The following is a 22,091-nucleotide window of genomic DNA, read 5'->3' on the forward strand; positions in this document are numbered from 1 at the left end:
TGAAAAGTGCTCCAGTCCCATTATCAACCTTCATGGCCTTTTGCTGAAATTTGCTGCAGTCTTTCTACGTCTTTCTTGTGCTGGGGACATGAGAAACGGACCCAGCAGTCCAGTTGTGGCCCCACCAATGCTGAGTAGAGGGGAAGAATCACATCCCTTGATCTGCTTTCAAAATTCTTAGTTCCAGGTTAGCATTGTCCCTCTTTATCCGTGAGGGTGCGTTGCTGGCTCATGTTCAACCTGCTGTCATGCAGGACCCCAGCACCCTTCTCTGCTGAGCGGCTTTCCAGCCTGTTAGCCCGCAGTTTTTCGGAGTCTCCAGGTCCCTTTGAAATGGTAGCACAGCCATCTGACCTATCACCCACTCCACCTAGTTTTGTATCAGGGGATGTGGTGACTGTGGCTGCCTTTGCCTAGCCCAGGCTCTGCAAACTCCAAAGAATGGAGATCCCTCCCATCACCCACCTGGTGGGTGCACCAGGGCTGCACTACACACCAGGGGAGGAAAGTTCCTGCAACATACCACTTGGAACTCTTGAGCTACATTTTATATCTGTTTCTCCTTATTGTATCTACTGACTCTGCCCTAGGAGGGTTTGGTTCTGACTGCTTTTCCGGCAGCTGACAGCTGCTGTTAAATCCCCTTACTGTAAACTAAGTGGTAGTTACCAATGCTTTTGCTTAGTGTCCTTACTCTAGTCCTAGTTAATTTTTTGCTGATACTCTGTAGGCATAAATGCAGACAATTATTTTTTTATCAGCATGTATAATTATACTGTGAGATTTATTTTTTTATGATCTTTTTAGCTTCAAATTGTACTTCAGAACAATCTCTTTACAAAAATTTTAGTGTTCTTGGGAACTTATGTACAGTTGCTTCCAAATGTGCTTTATACAGGCTGACAGGGTTTGTGTGCTTCCTGCAGTCTAGCTCTGGACAAACTGGGAAATGTTGTTGGAGGCATGAGACTGTGCTGTGGTTGTTAGCTGGAGCAAACTTTTGCTTCCAACCAGCTACCAATGTAGAGGTAGAATTTAGAAGTCTTGTACAAGCTTGTCATCTCTATAATTATGTGGCTGTTAAGAAATGGGTGGAAGTTGAATGCTCTAAAATTATAGACTGTAATGATAAGATGTGGTTAGTAGTGATTCTGATGCAATTTTCCTTCTTACCAACAGAGTTTCAACAGCAGGAAGGCATGAAGTCCCATCAGAAGAACATGCAGCTCTATGACACACCCTATGAACCAGAAGGCAGCGGTGTGGAATCTGATTCTGAAAGTGTGGTGAGTCACCGTTTACGAGAAAGCAAATTGCCACAGGATGACGACAGGCCTGCAGATGAGTATGATCAGCCGTGGGAGTGGAACAAAGTCACCATCCCAGCTTTGGCAGGTAGGATTTCCTAGATCCCAACCACAAAATTCTCTCTCACACTTATAGCATATACACTTGCCTTTGGGAGAAATCAAGTACTTTTTGCAAGCTCTTTTTGGCGTGTGTGTGAAGAAATGTCTGAAAGGCAGGCGTGGGTAGTCTCAAATCTTTACCTGCTGCAGAAGTATGGAACATTGCGCTTTGTTTGGTGCTTCAACTGACCTGTTTTCAATCATCCTAACACTTGGTTCACGTTACAAAAACTTTTTATTCTCTCACTCCTTGTCCCTATCCCCATTTTTGACTCTATGACAAGGACGTTGCCTTGCCAGGTCCTCAAATTGTGGAGCAATTCTTAAAGGGACAGTGTGATGATAGTGTTGGGGATGAGGAGGGAAGAAAAGAGATCAGACTCTGTGAGGGAGCATGGAAGAAGCCTGAGAGCAATGATTACTAAGTAGTTAGTGTGCATTTACCCTGGGTAAATTCTGCTTGACAAACCTGTTTGCTTTCAGTATTAAAACTACTAGATCTATTAGCAGTAGGTGTCATCTAGGTTGACTTCAGCGTTCAGCATGGTGTGCTATGGCATCAACTGTGTTTGGAATATTGTAGCCCAGTTGGGAGGACTAGTAGATTTGTGAAAACTGATTAGAGTCACTGACCTCAAAGGGTAGTGCTTGGTGATTCATACTCTTCCTGGAGTCTTGTTACAAGTGTGATTCCTCAGAGGATATGTTCTGGAACCCTTCCTGTTCAGCACACTTATCAGTAACCCAGAGCAGAAAGAGGAAATGCCCCTTATGAACTTTGGGATAATAACCAAGGGAGGGGGAGGGCGTGAGTGTGCAAAGCTGCCATTCAGAGGGACCTGATCAGGCTGCAGAAATAGGCTGGCAGCAAGCTTACAAAATCCAACCAGAACGAACCCAAAGACTTGCATCTGGAACAGACTAACCCCTTGCAGTGAAAAGGACATAGAACTGGCTGATTTGCTGGAATACAGCTTTGCTACAAGGTGCTTAAGAAGTCCTGAGGGAAAGTGGGCTAGATGTGGCTAGCAGTGCTCTTCACCAGTGGTGAAGGCTAGAAGCACCCTGGCTTGTGTGAACAGGAGCAAGCCAGTCGATCAAGCAAAAAGTGACTGTTCCTCTTTAATTCACACTTCCTGGACAGTGTGTAATGCTGTGTCCAGTATTCTGATACTAGAAGGATGTTGATAAATGTCAACAGAGAGCAACCAAAATGACAGGAAACTGTAGCACATGACAGCATATGTGAGGAGATGCTGAGAGAACTGGACCTGTTTTGCCTGAAGAAGAGAAAACTTTGGGTGAGACATAATGGGAACTTTCCAGTACATAAGAGAAGATCCTCAAGAAGATGGAACCAGTTTCTTCACAGGTGTGTGATGGGAAGATGAGACATAGGATGAATCAGGAGAGGTTCTGACTCAATACAGGAAATAATTTTCTCTGCAAGAACAGTTAAGCATTGGAACCAGTTGTCCAAGGAACTCTTGCAATCTCCATCTTCAGATGTTTTCATACTGTGTGAAGCAGTGATTGGATAAACAACCTGATCTGATCGCACAGCATTCTCTACCACCTGAATTATCTGTGATTTTGCAATTCTATGTGCCAAGATGTTACTGTGTTACAGAAATGGGAAGTGACTTCCCTTTGTAGCTGTACAGGGCTAGTGTTCTGTAAGCAGAGCCTGTTGTGATAGTACCCTTCTTGGTACTATCAGGTTTCTGACCTGATTCCCTAATGGGTAGGTGGATGTGGTTGGCAGAAATATGTTTCTCTTCTAGCACAACAGGGTAGAGCAATGGCCTATTGTTGTGAGAGTGATTCTACCTCTCTTCCTCATTTCTTCTTACATTTTTAGATTGTGGTTGATTTGTGTTTGTTTCCAAGCCAAGTTGATGTCTGCAGTATCCATCCTGTGAAATGTGAGTGGGAACAAGAGACACACAGATGAACCTGAACAAAATACTTAAAAAGAAATCTCTTGCTTAACATCCCCTTTCCTCTTGTTGGGCTACTATGGAACAGAAGAGGTCAAAGAAAACTGATTTGTGCTTCCTAGCAACATGGTCTGCTCTGGCATGTGAGCTGATAATAATCTTGTGGAGCTACAGGCTCAGTGACTTTCTCATTAAGCATATGCTAATAGATCTTTTGAACCTGGATCTAAAGCAGCATCCAATTTTGCTGGATGCTTTACAGGTAAAGAAGTCTCTTTCTCTAAAGAGCATGAACTCCAACACAATAGTCTAACCTGCTCATGTGGCTTGCAGTTCTGCTCCTGAGGTCTGCCTGGTGGAAATAGGCTTTGGTTTAGGCTTGCCTGAGCTGACTCATCCCATTTGCTGGACCGATTAAAACGCTTGCAAGGCTTGTGTTGGGAGACTTCCTGGCTGTGAGATCCTGGCTGTGATTTGGGATATCTGGTGTATATCAAGATAGGCTAATCAACAGAGATGGGTATCACTAGGTTTCCAGTGCCATAATGGCTGTCTTGCAGATGTCTGGCGTGTGTGTGAAGCCCTGTGCTTTGGGTTCATGCTATAGCATTCAGTAGACATTTCTGTGCCTTTTTATGTGTCCCTGTGGTGACAGCAGTACTGTCTTTGCCTAGATCATATATGCAGCCTCGTATCCTGACAGGTGAGCGAGTGGCTCTGAGCTTCCCACACAAGAACAGTGATTGTGTGCTACATAGAAGTAATTTTTCTTTCAAAACCCAGCAACTTCATGCCTTAACAACACTTAATACAAGCTGTGGGACCAGTACATGTCTGTCTCCAGTAAGATCACACTTCACAGATTTTTCAGTTAGTAATACAGCAGCCACAGAAATGGGATTATTCGTTTTAAAAATTATTGTCTTAAAGAGTCTTTTGTGTGTGTATGTAAATCTTAGACATTATTCTTCATGTGTTGTTCATATTATATGAAATGGATAATTTATAGTTCATTCACAGCTTAAGTCTTAAGCTCTGTAGTCCCCTTCATGCCCACTTTTTTGGTCTTTAACAGGTAAATTCTTAAATGGGGGTTTTTTTTAGTTGTTTTAAAAAAAAGAATCTTAATTTTATGAATTCTTTTCTTTATGTTTGCTTTTCAGTTTGTGTACATGTACAAGGTCAATCCAATATGACATTTTATGACCAGTCTATGTGTAAATATTCTTCTAAGCATTATGTAGTTAACTCTTATGAGAGCACATAGAACAAAATACTACTTTACAAAAGTAAGAGACTAAAAGTAATAGACTAAAATATGGTTGGATTCCTTATTGGTTCAGCATGTAGCATTTTTATTTAAAATAAGAAGAGTAAACAATTTTTGAGATTAATTATATTTCTTGGATCGTATCTGCCATTCATTATAACTTAGTTTATCTTAGATACCTGGTTATTTGTTACAAAGGAGAGTGTAAGGATTGACTGCAACCATAGTTTCAAGCTGCTGTTTCATCTGGTGTCTCTACATCTAAGTCCTAGGAGTTATAGATGTCTAAAATAAGGAAAGAGGAGGTCCAACTTGAAAGAGTGGAAAGTTTGCAATGGAGAAGTATTGACCCACTGCTGATGTATGAAGTGCTCTTCTGATTTATTCTGTGGTTCTATAATGTAGCTAGGTGATGTACCTAGACCAGGTGGGGTTCTTTTTAGTTCTTAGCTGAGGTGGGTTTCTCTGAAAAGCACAATGTTGGTCTAAGTGGTATTATAAATTCTGATAGTGGCAAGTCCCACTTTACAGGCTCACAACTACCATCCCCTAATTACTTGGAGTTGTGGAGGTCCTGAAGGTACCCTCTGCTAAATATTTTCTATTTTGAGAAGTTCATCTGAAGGGAACAACAGATATTTGCGATGTGAAGTGCAGACAGATTTGTGCAGCACATGTTTTTGATTTGTCAGGTGATAGATCTCAGAAACAAACCAAAGTGGCAAGCAACACCGAACTTATCATGAAGTTAATTACTCATGCAAGTCTTTTAAGGAAAACATTTGTTCCTCTGCCGTGATTTCAGGATTTATTGCTGAAGGATAGCTAAAACTAATTTATCTTCAACCTGTAGTTGAAAAGTAGAATGTAAGTGTGCACAGGCTATGAAATCTGCTCAGGTTGAGGGGAGTATATCTGTGCCCTGACTCCTAAGCATGGAGCTGATGTCATGCTGACACTGTAGATGAAGCAAGCTATGTGTAGCCCAGGGACTTCTGAAGGGCTGAAAGATGCATCTCTGTAGCAGAGCTGGAATGCGGCATTTTGACTGCAGCTTGAGTTCCTTCAAAACCAGATTTAATTTTGTTTTACTGGAGGCTGTACAGCTGAGGTTAGATGTGTGTTTGGCTCTTCTGGGAAGAGGGCAGGTCTTGATAGAACTCCTGCTGAACTGGGCAAACTGGTTTCCCCAGAAGAGTTGAGGTTGGCAAAGTAATAGGAACAAAGTAGCTTTCAGGTACACAAGTCTGGCTAGAAAAGGAGATGACTAACACCAGGGAGACCCTGTTGGCTAGATGGAAGATAACATGGGCACCGAAGAGCCCATTCAGGCATATCAGGCTGACACTGGCTTCCATTTGAGTTTATGAGAAACCTGACTTCTTGGACTGCCGGGAGGGGAATAGCAAACCTCTGGGTAAACGAAATGCTTGTGAAGTCTGTAAAGCCCATCTGCCTTAAAAAATATATGGGCCTATGCTATGAAGAGGGCCATTTGGTAGTAGTTTCCGGCACTGATCATGGACTTCTTGAAGGGGAATCTGTAGATGCCCGACTTGGGTCTCCTCTGCTGGCTGCTAAAGCACAGGGGAGTTCTGGCATGCCACCACCCCTGGGGTATGGCACCAGGTACAGGGCAGTGGAAGAGAGGCCACATAGAGAATAGGGAAGTGTCAGGTGTGCAGGTATTCTGTAACTGAAATGGCTGTGATAAACAGAATTACTGTAGCAGTGAAGAACTACACTGCCAGTTCCATGGAATTAGGCTTCTGAACCTTCATTGTGTATACAGTAGGTTTTAAGAGGGGATTTATAGCAGCCAAAACTCAGACCTGATAACAAGATTGTATCTCACTTGTTGGTTTAATCTGCTTGGTTATCCCTTCAAGGCTGCTTCTTCCTGACAAATTAATTCACAACAACAAAACAAACAAACAAACAAGCAACCCCCTCCCCCAAAAAACCAAACCAAACCAACAAAAAAACACCCCAAAACAACAACAACCACAAAAACAAACAAACAAACAAAACCAACCAACCAAAAACACCAAAAAGGAAAAAAAAATAAAAGAAAGGCAGGAGTCCAGAGACATATCTGAGCTTTTCAGACAGAAAAAAGCCCAAAATATTAAAAAACATCTGAAATTTAACTTTTTGCTGTTTTTGGAGAAAAGATCCTACCTTTAACCATCATATTAATGACTTTTTACACACGCAGATAAATATAGAACAAGAGGGAATGGTTTCAAACTAGAAGAGGAGAGATTTAGATTAGATGTTAGGAAGAAACTCTTTACTGAGGTGGGTGGTGAGGCACTGGAACAGATTGCCCAGAGAACTTGTGGATGCCTCATCCCCAGAAGTGTTCAAGGCCAGGTTGGATGGGTTTCTGAGCAACCCGGTCTAGTGGGTGGAATCACTGCCTGTGGTGACATCCTCCTTCCCTTCGGGGATTGGAACTAGATAATCTTTGATGTCACATCCAGTCCAGGCCATTCTATGATTCTATGATGTAAAGATATTGCTGTTTACAAGCAGAACTGGGTTTCATGTTTGTTTTGTGAACTGAATTTTTTAGTGTCTGAAAGATGCTCCTTGGTCAGAAGCTGACATTAAGTTCACTGGTTTTCAGAGAATCTCCTGATTACGCTGTTTTTCTTAAAGTTGAAATAATGGTACTGTTCATACATGTTGTGGGCAAGTATGCACATGCAATGTTTCTTCTTCTTATGCTAATTAACTTTCATTACCCAGTAATGAGGTTAAATCTGAGTTTATATTTTAAGAAAGAACCAGCATATTACTACCGTGCATACTTAAGAATGGGATTGAATACATTTGTCCAGTTTTGGCAAAAATTTGTGCCTACTTTGTCTGAATAGAGCAGAAATTTGGAATTGTCGTAAGTCCCATGAAGATAGCATATATATATATATATATGTATATGTTATAAAGAAGCTCCAAAACATTTTCCACGTCCCCCATGTCTCTACGCATTAGCTTTTTGAACTTGAACATTGTAGCTGTCTTCCTGCTGCATAGATTGCTTTAAAACACGAAGTACTACCAGCCACATGCCTAATTGGCTGTGTGTTAGTAAGTTGAGTTCTAAATGCATAATACCTATAACTTCATAGGGGGCCCCTTCTGTTTACCTTGCAACATTTTTTCTCATGTTGCTGTTGAAGTTCACAGAGGAGCTGCTTGAGCTGTTTGTGCTGGTGCACATTGTGATGTTTACTTCCTGATGCAGTGAAGCCTTTTCTGCCTGGTGCCCAGTAGATGACCTTGAAATAAAGTCATCTGCAGGGAATGTTAATTTTTGATGAAGCAGGAAACCATAGAAGGCAGTGAGAGTCAGGAATATGGTGTGGGTAGCTTCTTTCACTCTTTCTGTCAACATTCTTTTCTTTAATTATGTTTAAATTACAGATATGTGGAATCTGTAAGTGTAGAATGAGGACACTGACATCATTATTATGTGCTTTGCTAGGGATGTTGCAGTGCTCTAATAAATTATAACTTTGTAAAGTAAGTCATACTGGTTTTCTTGGAATACTATAGTTAGTGAGAGAAACTAGCAAATCCTGTTTTCTGTTTTCACCTCTTTGTTTCCTAGTGTTTAAAGACAAAAGCTTTGTACCAGTCTTGTATAAATGCCACTGTTAATTCTTTGCTGCTTGACAGTATTTCTGATGGGTGTTAGCTGCCTGGATTTGCACCCAGATCACTGTTAGGATGATACCTACATTAAAAGGAGGATTTCTTGATGTTATCGCTTGTTTGTTACTGGAATTATGGTACGTGACTAAAAGCTTGTTACTTTTAATTATTTAAGAGCATCATCTCTGGGGGATGAAAGTAACAAATGTTAAGATAAGTACTAGTTATTATAACAAGGTTTAGAAGAGTGTGGCTTTTGTTACTGGAAAAGAGAGTTTTAGGACTACTTTGTGGAGTAAGAAACACCTTTACACGATACATATGACTCTGTAGATAAAGCAGTACATCATAATGCTAGTGGGTTATGTTTGTTCTCCGTGGGGTGTGAAACCTCTCTAAGTGCTACAACTCTTTTGGTCCTTCTTAACCTTGCCTGGAGAGGTAACTGTTGTGTATCTTGCAGCCCAATTTAATGGAAGTGGGAAACGGCAAGCATCTCCTTCTCCCTCAAATGACCAGCACAGGCAATTAAGAGCACCTGGAGGAGGCTTTAAACCCATCAAACATGGCAGTCCAGAATTTTGTGGGATCCTGGGAGAGAGAATAGATCCAGCTATTCAACTGGAAAAGCAGATGTAAGTAAGCACAGTAATTGCTCTCTAGCTCTTTGCCTCCCCACTTACAGGAGCAGAAAGTGCCCAGATCCTGCTGTCCAGCTGCCCTCCTCAGTATCCCTTGTGCTCACAAAAAAACTACTCTTTATTAATCCTGCTAAGTGTAAGTAGCTTTTGTGGGGGACAGAATAATCTTAAATGGGAAACTCGTGTTGGGAACAGTGAATTTTTATCTATCAAGTATATGCAGGTATTTCACTTTCAACTATGTTGGTTAAATTGCATTTGTGAAAAAAAATTGTCGTCACATAGTACAAAGCCTGCTTTAAAGCTGCCTTAGTTCCATATTTTTGTGGTTTGTAACATGTTTCTAATATATCAGACATGCCTTACATCTGGTTGTGATACTCTTTCAGGGAGAGAATGATAAGACCACTTAAAAAGCTTTCAGAAAAAATACTTATTTCTGCTTTGGTGGTGTCAAACTTGAGAGTGGTGTTCAGAGGCAGTTTTATCAGCTCCAAAATCAAGTTCTCAGAGAATTCTGTGGAGTGAATGTCTGGTATCCACAAAAGTGGCCCTCGTGCTGCCTCATTGTTACCCTTCCTTGAATGATTTGGACAGAGTAGCTTGTGTGATGGAATGATCCACCATCCTGTGTCATACCAAGGGTGCTGGCTCATAGAAGGGACCAGAACTCCTGTTACACAAAGAAAAATCTTCATGTGGGGCAATTTACACAGATTAGACTGTGGGCACTGAAAAGCCTGTGGATTCATGCAGCAAAGAAGGAAGCTGTGTCTTGAATCCCTGGAGGCAGGCCCACTCCTGAAACTATCACTCTACTTTAGATGCAGAATTTATTTTACGGGGGAGGGAGGGCAGAATTTAGCATGTATGTGAATGTGTGCTTTGTGAGAATACTTTGTTCCTGAACGCTGGTGGTATTAAGAGGTTTAACAATCCTTTTGCACTTCAAATCCTCAGTAGGAGAGAATCCTCTCATTGTGTCTGAGAGCAGGTAGTTCCAGAGAGCAGGTAGTTCCAGAATTCCTTTTCCTTTGATGTTCTATTTTTACAGGCAATATTTGGAAGCTTAAGCTTGAAACAGAGAGTAATATCATCTGCATGGTGTCATGTTCCATCTAATCAACCTCAGCCTTTGAACCACCTGCTCATTGACAGGTTGTGTGCTTATCTCCAACAGAGGAAGTAGCAACCGTTATTGTGAAATACTGTTGGATAAATAAATGATTAAAAGGCTATAAATTTGACTGTAAATTTGGTCCTCAGACCTGGTAGTTCCAGCTCACCATACTCGCCCCCCCAAATACATTTATAATACTGCAGGAGGCTGAGTATCTGTTAACTAATTTTTGACTCATAAATACATTGTTGCGTAGTTTTCTTTTTCAGTATAGTTGCAGTTACATATAACTGCAATTGATATTAACAACTGAAAAACTGCAGAGCTAGTTTTTCTCCCTTTAATTATTCAAATGTCAGTGACAAGAGGTTATTTTTGATTCCTCAGAATGCAGGATCAAACCTGAAATGAATGCACAGTTAACTATAATGTGTCAGAAAGTGGAAGAATTTAGATTTATTGTACCATAGATTATTCATAATAATTGAAGTTGCTCAAGTTTTAGTGCTGTGAGACATCTCCACAGCACTTGCCAAACCCTTCCATCTTTCTCTACAAAAACGGAGTCTGTTTCTGTAGAAAGGAGTACACAGTCTAGAGGAAAGGAAGCACAAAAGCTAATGAATGGATAGCTAGGTTAGGAAATTCCCCAAACAGGCAGAAATACCAAGGTGTGTTAGGATATCAAGAAAATATTTTTAGTTACTTGTGATTAAGGAATTGGAAACTATGAACTTAGTTCATAGTTCATGGACCCAGGGGAATCAAATTAATTTGTTCTATTTCCTCAATAACAGTGCAAAGAAGAAAGTGTGTTCTGCTGTTTCCATTGTCTTATTGAAAGTGAATCCCTCCCAGCCTTATAATCAAGATCTGGTGGTTTCCTGTTTTGTTCTGACCAACTCAGAAGCAGAGTAGCGTTGTACATTATATGAGCTGTAATAACTGTTTATACTTACTTGTATAATTGATGCTACTGTCCTATCTTCAGTGGAACTTTGGCCCCTAAGTGGCTGAAACTTGATCATTGACAAAGTAAGGGACATCAGGAAGAATGTTATGTAAACCATAATCAGGGTACTTACAGTCTTGGGAGGAGGTCTTGAATAAATGTCAAAGTGTGTGATTATTTTTGAATTCTGCTTTAATTTGCATTGTGTGCCTATGTTTTTCAGGGTATCTTAGGAGACATGCAGGTTGTCCTGTGTGTTTGCATTGATGTCTCTCACAAGCTGTCATTTCACTTTTTTAAGATCACATCATTGACCTTTGATGCAGACCTTTTCTGCACAAATACCTATATGCTGACATTCAAAAAAAAGCACACCCAGGGCAAACAGACCCAATACAATTGAAACAGCAAATTACTCAGGAACTTAAAGCTGAGTACAGCACTATGCTTATCTCACTAGCTGGCAGGAACAGGAGTAATCTGAGTGTCCCATTTACATGGGTATATGACTCAGAAGCAATTACTGGATACTGCTGTTTACTCTCAGCTGTAGCCAAAACAGCTTCCATGCATCCCATCTGAACAGATATGAGTCAGATGTTCTCTCATCAACAGTTGTCTTCATACTTTGCTCTTTTACTTCCAGATCTTAAAAGCAGGTTTTTCTTCCTCAAACCAGCCTTGTGTTCTTCTTCCATGAACCTCTCTGACAGCTGGGGAACACCAGATCTGAAGAATATAAGAAATACTTCCCTCTGAATGTCAGAGTCTGGGATATCTCCCTGATTTTGGCAAGGGGGATATAAATATAAAAATATAAAAAATATTTTTATTTGACCCTAATATATTTCTAGCTTTTAAATTTTCCCAAATCCACTTTCTGATTCACACTTGTGTTAATATTATTCCCTCGCACTCAGAAGACAATCTAGTCTTTAAATTGCTTGTTGACAAATACCTTTCAGCGGTAAATATCTGAAGGGAAATAGGGAGAACATTGCCTGAAAACATTTCTATCTGTGTCTCTATTTTTATGAAGTGGTGAAGCGCTCAGGGCCTCCCTTAATAGTTTGTTGTGAATATACAATAGTATAACCTCCTTTTAGTTCTCTCTGGTGCAGACTTTGGTTGTAACCAAGCATCCAATGAATTTTTAATTTGAGTCCCAACTCTTTTTTAGCTCATTCATCAGCTTTGACAATGAAGCTGACACCAGCACAAGGTAGTTAAGAGCATGACTTCTGTCAAAGGGATCCATCTGGTCTTTATTCACTTACCTTGTAGCTGGAATATCTGCCTTAGAGTTAATTCAGCAGAACAAATGGAAGAAATTTTTTTACACAAAGTCAGCAACAGTTCCTGGTAAGAACAGACAGAAAGCACTTCTGATGTATACCTTGAGAGACATGGTAGTGTCACACTGTGTTTCAAAGTGTATCTGGCAATTGCAGGAAGGCAGAGATCTTCCTCAGAGGTGCGATTGACCCAGTACAGGGCCAGACACATAACATTGCCTGGGAAACTTAAGGGAAGGGTTGAAGCACTTACTAGGGGAATGTGACATTTTAAAAGCTGATATAGAGCATCATGTGCTGAGGAGGTTCTTTGTTTGCAGTGGTCAATTTAATACACATCTGGTGGTAAGATTAATGCACATCTCCTCTGCTGATTTCCCTTTTTTCCCTGAATTGATTGCACTGGCTACACAGATCCACAGGGGATTTGCATAAAGCACTCTGAGCTGCCACAGCTCTGTTTAGAACATGTCCTTGTTATAGATCTTCACATTTTATGACTTTTCTCCTTCCTCAAAGATTTATTTTAGAAAATCTTTTTGACTGTTAACTGTTTGTATTCTCCATGTGTGATTTTTTGTTTGTTTGCTTTTGTTTTCTTTTTGTTATCTTGTATACTAGTTTAAAAACTGATCTGCCACTGGGATGAAATAGAGCAAATGTTTGTATCATGGATCTGCTACTTATAAGACAGATTATGTAATGTATTACTCTAAATGGGAATCTCTTACATAAAACCATACACCAGTCTTGATGCATGCTGCATCCTGATCTTTTTTCTTTCAGCTGACGGGAACTACAGGCCTCCACAAGTTGTAATGTTAACTTTCAGATAATGATCTTTATCCGTAATTTGATATCCATGTGATATTAATGATTATTCATACCTAAAGAAATCAGGTAGTTGAAAACATTGTGAGTGGGAATATTTGTGTGTGTATTAATAATCTCTTTGCTTTTTTTCTAGATGGTATCATGGAGCAATCAGTCGGACAGATGCAGAAAACCTGTTACGTTTATGTAAAGAGTGTAGCTACCTTGTAAGAAACAGTCAAACAAGCAAGCATGACTATTCTCTTTCACTGAAGTAAGTACTTGTTAGTAAAACATAATAAATGTGATTTATGAGCCATAACTTCTCTGGTGCAAGAAGAGAAGATTATCCAGTTTGTTGCTGTACTGGTTCAGCTCCAAAGGACAGAGTTTGGGACTGTCAGCCTGCATTATGTACAGCCACAGTCCTTGAATTAGTACCTTCCAGTCTGGGGATGTTAGTCTTCATTTGGTGCCCATTTAACTAAATGAACTTGGATTAATTTTTTCTGGCTCTGATTTGAAAGCTCCTGCTGCTTATGCTTTAGGCTGAATAAGGAACTGTATTATTTGGGGATTTTATTCCTTTTGGGTTTTTGTGCTTTACTAGAGTAGAGATGTACAGCATTGCTACAGTTATTGAAAGTAAAAAGCCCAGGATCAAGGATGAAATATTTACAGAGTTAGGAAATGAGCATTGTTCCAGTTTTAGTAGTGCTTTGAATTTGCCTCACCTACCTTAGACTGAGCAGAGTGCATTACAGATATTGTATTCAACATAGTTTGGGTTGGAAGGGATGTTCAAAGACTATTTAGTTCAACCCTTTGGGCCTGAGGAGGGTCTTAAGCTCACTTCAGTTTCTAACTGAGGAAGATTTTCAAGGTTTTCTGTGCAGGAGAAAAAGAAGCCCCTTGACCTTGGTATAAACTGTACAGGTTAAAGGGAACTGCTTCCTTCCTTTCTTTCTGTCTTACAGGATAGGGTCTGATATGGAACCTACCCTTTCAAGTAGGTCTGGGACACAGGCCTACTTGCCTTTTTAACTAGCATTACTTCTACCAGTTTGCCTTTTACACTGTTTCTTTATGTGTCTGAAGACACAAATTTATTGCTGGGATGATGGTGATATTGATGGTAGCAAGAAAAGCTTTATGAGTAGCACTAAAGCTGATCCTTTTTTACATTCATAGGTTCATTAGAAGCAGAGGCCCACATCTACTCTAACCTCGTTTGGTCTGATGGTCTAAACAGTAAATTTCAAATTGGTATTATATCCCCACTTTGGGTTGAGAGGAAGTGCATCTTTTAAACTAGTTTTAAGATTCTTTTCTAAGACTTAAAAAAAAAATATTTTGTAGGACTGTTTTCTAAATCGTTATTCCTTTGCTGTTATTTTTGGTATCTCTCTGTAATACAGAGATTTGCCTTGAACTGGAGTACACTTGCTTTAGAAGTGCAGTTCAGCTCCTGTTGTCTCTTTTATCATTTGATCTGCTTATTCTCTGACACAATTGGTCTCTAGATATTTTCAAACACTGAAGCATTAATGGCATGTGCTTTGGGTGTAGGCTTAAATTTTCCCTTAAATTCATGGAAGTCTTGGAATATGACTTTTTTTAAAGTATTTCACTTAATTCAACCCAGTAATTTTTGTTACTCAACTGAAGCATAACTTCCAGAGGAAAAGGTGACTGTTAAATTTATATTTTGCTATTTTGAACAACTGGGTACAGGCTCTTAGTATCCTTTTGTAGTCTATTTGCACAGGACTACAATATTCCCTCTTAGTTTGTGCTTCTTGGGGACCTTCACCAGCATGTGTGAATCAGCATTTTTTTCAGTTAAATATCATACATGTCTGCTTCAGGGGAAAAGGAAGAGTGACACTCTGATTTTGTATTGAGATTAAGTAACAGTGATTTAAAGTCTGTACTGCATGTGGCAAGCTTTTTTCTAAAAAAAAACAAAACAAAAACAAACCCCCACCAAAACAACAAACAAAAACAATAAACAAAGTCCAACACACACACAAAAACCTAAAGAACCCCTCAAACCACTTTACTCTACTTTTTGGGGTTTCATTTCTCTAGTAGCAAAAGGTTATGTTTCCCAAAACACAGCAATGAGAATCTACTCAAATATTATCTGTATTTGAAAAGTTAAAAGATGGTAGCACATGCTCATTTTCTTTTAATATAACTGAGTATTGCTCAATGGAGTCATCTCTGTAGATTTTCCTTTCCTATAGCAGGAAACCTTTCTGTGTTCTGTGGACTTTGAGAGGGCCAGACAGGCTTAACTTGAATGGGGAATTTGTGTGAGATATTTGTCTGATTCAAATTCCAGAAATTATCATTCCAAATATAATGAAACAGGCATCAAAACAGCTTCATTACCAAATTAAAATGCATCTGTACATAAAGCGACCACTGAGGTAGTTTTAAGTTGCTCATGCCAGTGTCTGTCATTTTGAGATACTGTAGTTTACTCCGGGACATTTAATTGCACGTGGATTGGCTATCTCTGCAGGCATCAGAGAAGGTGTTTTTGATGTACACATTCATGTGTTGCTCATGTCAGAAACACAGCATTATTATTATTGATGGCAAGTGTTTGAAGCTAAAAGCATCCTTCTATGGATTTTGAGAGAGCTGAGTCTCCTTGTTAGTATTGTTTAAATTCTCCATAGCAGAAGAGGGAAATAATATGATCTACCTTCTCAGAACAAAATGATCCCAAAGGCCTGAGGGGCAGCTGTACATTCTCTTGTACCTCCTTTGTCAGCCCTGCATTGCTGCATTGTTCCCATCTTCTCTGTATTTCTTCAGGGTTGTAGATGTTTGGCTCATTCACACCCAACCACTCTTTTATTACACCCAGTTTTAGTTGTAGAAGGCTTGGTATAAACTGGAGAACTTTACTCCTGGTAACTCTGTGACCAGGAATCCTGGTTTCTGGCTGCCATTGAAACGCCTAGTTGTGATTTCCTTGTCTTAGACCTGTTCTTTACTATCAAGCTGGAAGTAGATGTGCAAAGAGAAGAGAGAGAACTATTTCTTAAGTGTTTTAGGTGTTAAGCAATTACTTCACTGCACATCAAGCTCTCAGAGGTGCCTTTCTAATGTAACAATAGAACAGGACCTCAGGATAGGGTTACTATGTTTGTCTTGCTCACTGAAGACCAACCACTGACTGGGATCTACTAGGTAATCCTTTCAAGTCACAATTTCCCCTTTGCAAGGCCACAGACCTTTTCTGCTCACAGTATCGAAAGCCTTTGTAAGATCAACAAAGGTTCCATAGAGACCTTTGTTCTGTTCCCTACACTTCTCTTGCAGTTGTCTGAGAACAAATACCAGGTCTGTGGCAGATTTTAGTGCCTTTAGATTGTCCCCCCAAGTTCCTTAAAATGATCATCTTACTTCATGAGGATCAGCGTGGCCAACTCAGATATGGTGATGCACTTTCTGAGCCCTTTCTAATAACTAATGGTGTGAAACAAGGCTGTGTTCTCGCACCAACCCTATTCACAATCTTTTTCAGCGTGATGCTCCTTGGATGGTATCGGGAGGATATGGTTCTTTCTGCGTTGTCTTTTCTCTTCGATGCTGTTTCTGCTGGGTGGAGGCCTGAGCACAGGCCCTGGCACAAGCCCAGCGCTTGCTCCACAACCTTCCTGCCCCGGGATGGGGGCGGAGGATGGGAAGGAAAATGGAGCTGCCTGGGAGGGAACGCCCAGCCTGTGCCTCTGAGGCGGCGCTACCGGCAGGGAGGGCTGTCCCTCGGAGCATGCTGAAATACAGAAACATTGTGTGTGATGAGTGTGGAAAATATCAGCGTTCTGCTTTGACACTTCACTTTCAAGAACAGACTACGTAGTTTACAGTGTAAAACCTATAAATAAAGAACAAACGCAACTCAGTTGATGAGTTTAATGTCTACTGTATTAGAGACTAATGCATCATCATCACCATCATGGCTGGGCTTCACGAATGAAGATTTGGGAAGGTCTCTACCCACATTTGTCACAGGCATGCTGGTGGCTAAAAAGACCAGTACGAGACAGGCATGTCCGATCGCAAAAGGCACAGCAGAAAGACTCCTTAGGTGGTAAATTCTGTAAGGCACAATTCTTTCTGCGTTGTCTTTTCTCCTCAAGGGTGATCCTGCGTGCGTTCTCAAAGGAGACAGCTGCGTTATAGATGGTGTCTCCAGGCCTCCCGATTGGAGGCCAGAGTAGACCAGTTCTGTTGATCAATATGGCCAAGGCTGAGATGTTGTTTCAGGGAGTCCTTGTATCTCCTCTTCGGGGCTCCTTTCATGTGGCAGCCAGTGGCAAGTTCACCATAAAGCAAGATCTTAGGAGGCGGTGGTTGGTCCTTCATCCTTGAGATGTGCCCTGCCCAGCACAGCTTTGTTCTCAGCAACACGGCCTCAATGCTTGTGGCTGCTGCTTGTTCTAGAACAGATGTATTGGTCACATAATCTGACCAGTGGATGTTTAGGATTGTATGGAGGCAGCGTTGATGGAAGCGTTCGAGGAGACGCAGGTGGTGGCGGTAGATGACCCATAATTCGGAACCATACAAAAGAGTAGACAGCACTATGGCTCTGTAAACACTGATCTTGGTGCTTTTCTTCAAGTGTTTATTTCGCCAAACTCTTTTATGGAGTTTTCCAAAAGCGCTATATGCCTTTGCTAACCTGTTGTCTGTCTCCCCATCAATCTTACCATCCGAGGAGATGAGGCTACCTGGATAATGAAACTGCTGGACTGATTTAAGCTCTGATTGGCCAATGGTGATATGGGGATGATGGAAGACTTCCTGAGGCGCCGGTTGATAGAGAACTTTGTGTAACGGGCACCATGTTCTCTGAGGCTGCTTTCTTTGTGAAGGTGAACTTTGCTGAGAGCAGCAATGTCGATGTTGAGACGTGACAGTTCATGGGCAGTCAGGGCAGACCGGCGCTCAGGACGTCCACTATCTGCAGAATCGGGCATGGTTCTGATGTTCCAGCATGCTAGAGTTAATTTGGCTGCACCTTTGGAGGCAGGTGTATATGCCTTTGTCTTTTGATCTTTGTGTGACTGCATTTGTAGAAGATGTCGATACAGGGCTTTGCAAATGTGGGTAAGGCCTTCGAACCTGTGCAGTGGATTTTTTAGGTGAGACACAGTATGTGCTGAACTGACCCCACCCTTTAATCCTAAGGTTCATCTGCTGGGGCCGAGCGAACTTGGACAGTGACAGCGAGGTCCCCAGGACGTAGGTTTGATTAGAGTGACCTTCTCTTAGATGGACGGCCTTACAGGGCTGAGCGAGCTCCATCTGCCCGGGTTTGGAGTTGTCCTTCTCTTTTGTGTGTTCTGGACTCCCCACTCTTGTCTCCCATGATGGCACTGTCCGCACTGGCGAAGCTCCTTTCCTCTCTCGCTCCTTTCCGCGCCCGGGGCCGAGGCAGGCACGCTGTGCCGAGCGCACACGGCCCGGGGCTGACTAGAGACTAATGCAAACCAACATTAAAACAGTCACATAGTAAGTAGTGTATCAGACCTCATCTAAGATTACTTGATAATGAACAATGTCAGTAACTAAAGAGATTAAAATGTTATGTTGAAACATCTCTGAAACTCAATAAAATTTTAAATTTAGCCTACACCTTACAAGCTATCTTCAGTTTTCAAAACTAGGTGTTGTAGTAGACATTGACCTGTTAGAATGCCTACATTACTGTTTATTTTCTTAAACCAAAACAGTCTTTCTGCTGTGCCTTTTGCAACTGATCTTGTTTATCTCACGTTGGCCTCTTTAGCCACCAGTGCGCCTGTAGCAAATGTGGGTAGAACCCTTCCCAAATCTTCGTTCGTGAAGACTAGCCATGAATTTTAGGTTAGGATTATTTCACCAGTGCAAACTGTGAGTAAAAATAGTAGTGGGCATTGCTTTCTGCTCTGTTACATAGTTTCTGCACAATCATAGCCACTGGAATTACAGAGCTGAATTCAGAGAGGATGGTGTCAGTGACATCGTGATTCTGTGGACTCATAAGCACGCATGTGGTTTCCCTGAATAGTAAAGGGATCAGCAAGCAAAGTTTTTTTTGTCAGCATGATCTGTGGAAGCGGTCCTGATTTCCGAAGCTAGGTACATAGACTTTGAGTGTTTCTGGATTTTGGATAAATGCTGGACTTGCACCTTTGTGTTGATTTAAAACACACAATATGTTCTTGTAAGTAACTCTTGTGATATTGTAAAAACTACAAGTTTCTTCCTGTCAATATAATTTGTAAAGAGGTAGTGGGATTTTTGATGGCTGTCTAAATCAGCGATTCAATAAAAATATTTAAAAGTGTATTACTAGTCTGCTGTCAGCCTAAGTAGTACTGACAGGTAATAGCCAGGAGGCTGTTAGTAGACAGCAAGGATTCTGTCACTTCTGCAGAGTGCCAACAAGCTAAACATCCTCACTACCTTCAAAGCAGCAGATAGGAGCTGATTATAGAGAATGGAGCCTGGGCTCAATAAGGTGATCTTCACATCTTGGTTGCAAATGAACACTACTAACTCTTGCTTGTAGGGGAAGAGACATTGTTTACTTTACCATGGAGACAGTGTCTGCCAGAAGTAGAATGATGGCACTGTGTATTCTGTGCTTGAAAAAGCAGAGCTGAAACAGAAAAAGCAGTAGACAGGACAGCCTCTGAATGCCTCCAGTAAAGGATTTTTCGAAGTTTTTTTCATCTGGGGGAAAAAAGTGAGTTTTTATTTTTCAGAGGAGGTTTTAATTTATTTCTTTGTTACTGTAGATTGACATGAAACATTATAGGTTTTGTTCAAAGTGACAGCATGTAATATAAATCAAAATCATGAATTGGAAAAGCATTTCAGAATGGAAAAACAACACAATATGTGTTTCCTACATTGCTAGAATGTTTTTTTTTCTGATGTTACTGCAAAGCTATTGCTTCTTTTTCTTGTTCAAGTGACATTTCATCAAAATTAATGCAGAAAATCTGTTCTGACAAAACAGCAAAAACAGTTTTCAGAAGGCTTGGCCAAACTTTCTGATTGTGAACATAAATGATGTTTCAAATGATGTTTCAAAGCCATTAACATTTTCTGGAAAAAAAATACTAGGTTTAATACCTAATTAATATTTATTTAATGTTCTTTTATCACACTTCAGGCATAAGATCAAAAAAACCCCAAGTCTGTTTAGCTGTCTGCACAATTCCTTTCCCATCCTCACTGGATTTTGAAAACTGAAGGAAAACGTGTGGGAAAGTTGTAATTCAAAGTCACTTGGTTTTATGGTTCTGTTGCCAAACATTTTAAACAAGGTGTGACTGTTAGTCATATATCAAGTATTGTGTCTGTGTAAACATCTGTGCTTGAGAGTTCCAAAGCAATTTGGGGCAGGGATTAGCAACTAGCAATTCTCTCCTTCTGTATTTGAAACTCATGGGAATGGTTGCAAAAGGGAAAAGAAGAGAATAAAATAGAAGGGAAGAGCAGTAGCAGTGTTTTGTCAGTGATTTCCCTCAATTGAACTAAAAGTTGCAACATTTGAGAAACTGCAGTGATGTTCAGAATTCACATAGTAGCAGTATCACATCTTAGGTCAGGTCCCAGCATCTTCTCTTGCAAAACATCTCATCTCTTCAAGATACTGGCTGTCATCAGTGTTCACATATGTGAATTTGGGATTGTCCTTTAGGTTCTCTTCTTTGAAAACCTTGGGCCTGGCAGGTTCTAATAGGTATTGCTGTTGAAAGAACTGAGAAATCAACATTCCAAAACCAGGTCTTCTCACTGTCAGGCACTTGTTCAGGTAGACTCCAACAGTGCTTCAAGACCTAAGCAGAAACTGATTTACAGCCAGTTCAACCATGAGGCTTTTTCCCCGTTGCTACCTGAAATTTCAGTAATGTCTTTGCATACTAAAATCAGAGCTTAAATCGAAAGAATTTGGAGGACAGGAAGAGGGAGGAGTATGACTTCCAGGTTCCTTTCTAACAATGTCCCTTTAATCCTGGTCACGGGTCTGGCAGCAGTAGTACTGTTAATCAAGGGTAGGTGCTTTCTGCCCTTACCAGTTACTAAAGGCACTGATTCTCTGAGTCCAGGCATACTAGAAGGGGGGAGTCTGTGACAGAAGGACAAACTTCAAGGGCAAATAGAGAAAGAGAAACAGCACAGAAGAATCCTTAGTGTAGATGTGAACAGTTTCAAATCTTATACAGTTGGAAGTGTTTAATTCAAGGGCATGGTTTCAAGGTGCTAAGCTGACTTTCTTCCAACTGAATTTGTTCTTCATTCTAGAAGACAAGAATTGTCTGGTTTGATATTTCTACTTGCAGCTAGTGACAGATCAGTTCACTTGGAACAAGGAAGGCACATAGCAGATTCACAGTGTAATTTTTGGAAACTAAGAGAAGGCAGAAAGGGAGTGAAGGAGGAAAGTATTTTACACACAATACTATGAAGACCTACAAAAGGGAAACTCTAGATTTTAATCTGCTCTAACTGTGAATGCTGACGAAACACCACATTTGCTGAAGTGGAGAAGATACAAAGGGGGTAGGACAGGAGACAGTATGCAGGTGGGAAATAACTGCTTTTCAACAATCAAAATCTTAGGTTAGGTGGCCATCCATGTCCTCACAGTTTACCAACAGACTGTCTTGAAAAGAAAATGGGAACTAGTGCTTGACTGAGAGCTGTTAGAGATGTCACTGAATAATCAGAGGAGATGAGAATGAAGATGACTGAATAACTGGATGAAGACAACCTCACAGTTTTTCATCTGCACATGACCAGTTGGCAGTTGAATCATCTGGGATATTCCACAGAGATCCTGGTTAGCAGTTGGTTTTAACAGAAAAGCTGTGTGCAAATAAAATCTTGAGCTTTGTTAGTCTTAGGCAGTCAGCTCTCGATGGCTAAATGAGCCAAATGTCACATTATCTTTTACTCATCTTCACA

At 40.7% G+C, this 22,091-nt stretch overlaps 1 protein-coding gene across 1 annotated transcript in view; it reads left to right on the forward strand.

Moving 5' to 3' along the window:
• The window catches only part of SHB (SH2 domain containing adaptor protein B), a 62,060-nt gene that overhangs the window by 34,158 nt on the left and 5,811 nt on the right, over positions 1 to 22,091 (forward strand). The window contains exons 3-5 of the mRNA XM_027653090.1: positions 1,180 to 1,395; positions 8,746 to 8,917; positions 13,258 to 13,377. Coding sequence (XP_027508891.1) covers positions 1,180 to 1,395; positions 8,746 to 8,917; positions 13,258 to 13,377 — 508 coding nt within the window. The remainder of the gene's footprint in view (positions 1 to 1,179; positions 1,396 to 8,745; positions 8,918 to 13,257; positions 13,378 to 22,091) is intronic.

This window comes from Corapipo altera, unplaced genomic scaffold, assembly GCF_003945725.1.
Source record: "Corapipo altera isolate COAL_440 unplaced genomic scaffold, ASM394572v1 61305, whole genome shotgun sequence".
Classification (NCBI taxonomy): Eukaryota; Metazoa; Chordata; class Aves; order Passeriformes; family Pipridae; genus Corapipo; species Corapipo altera.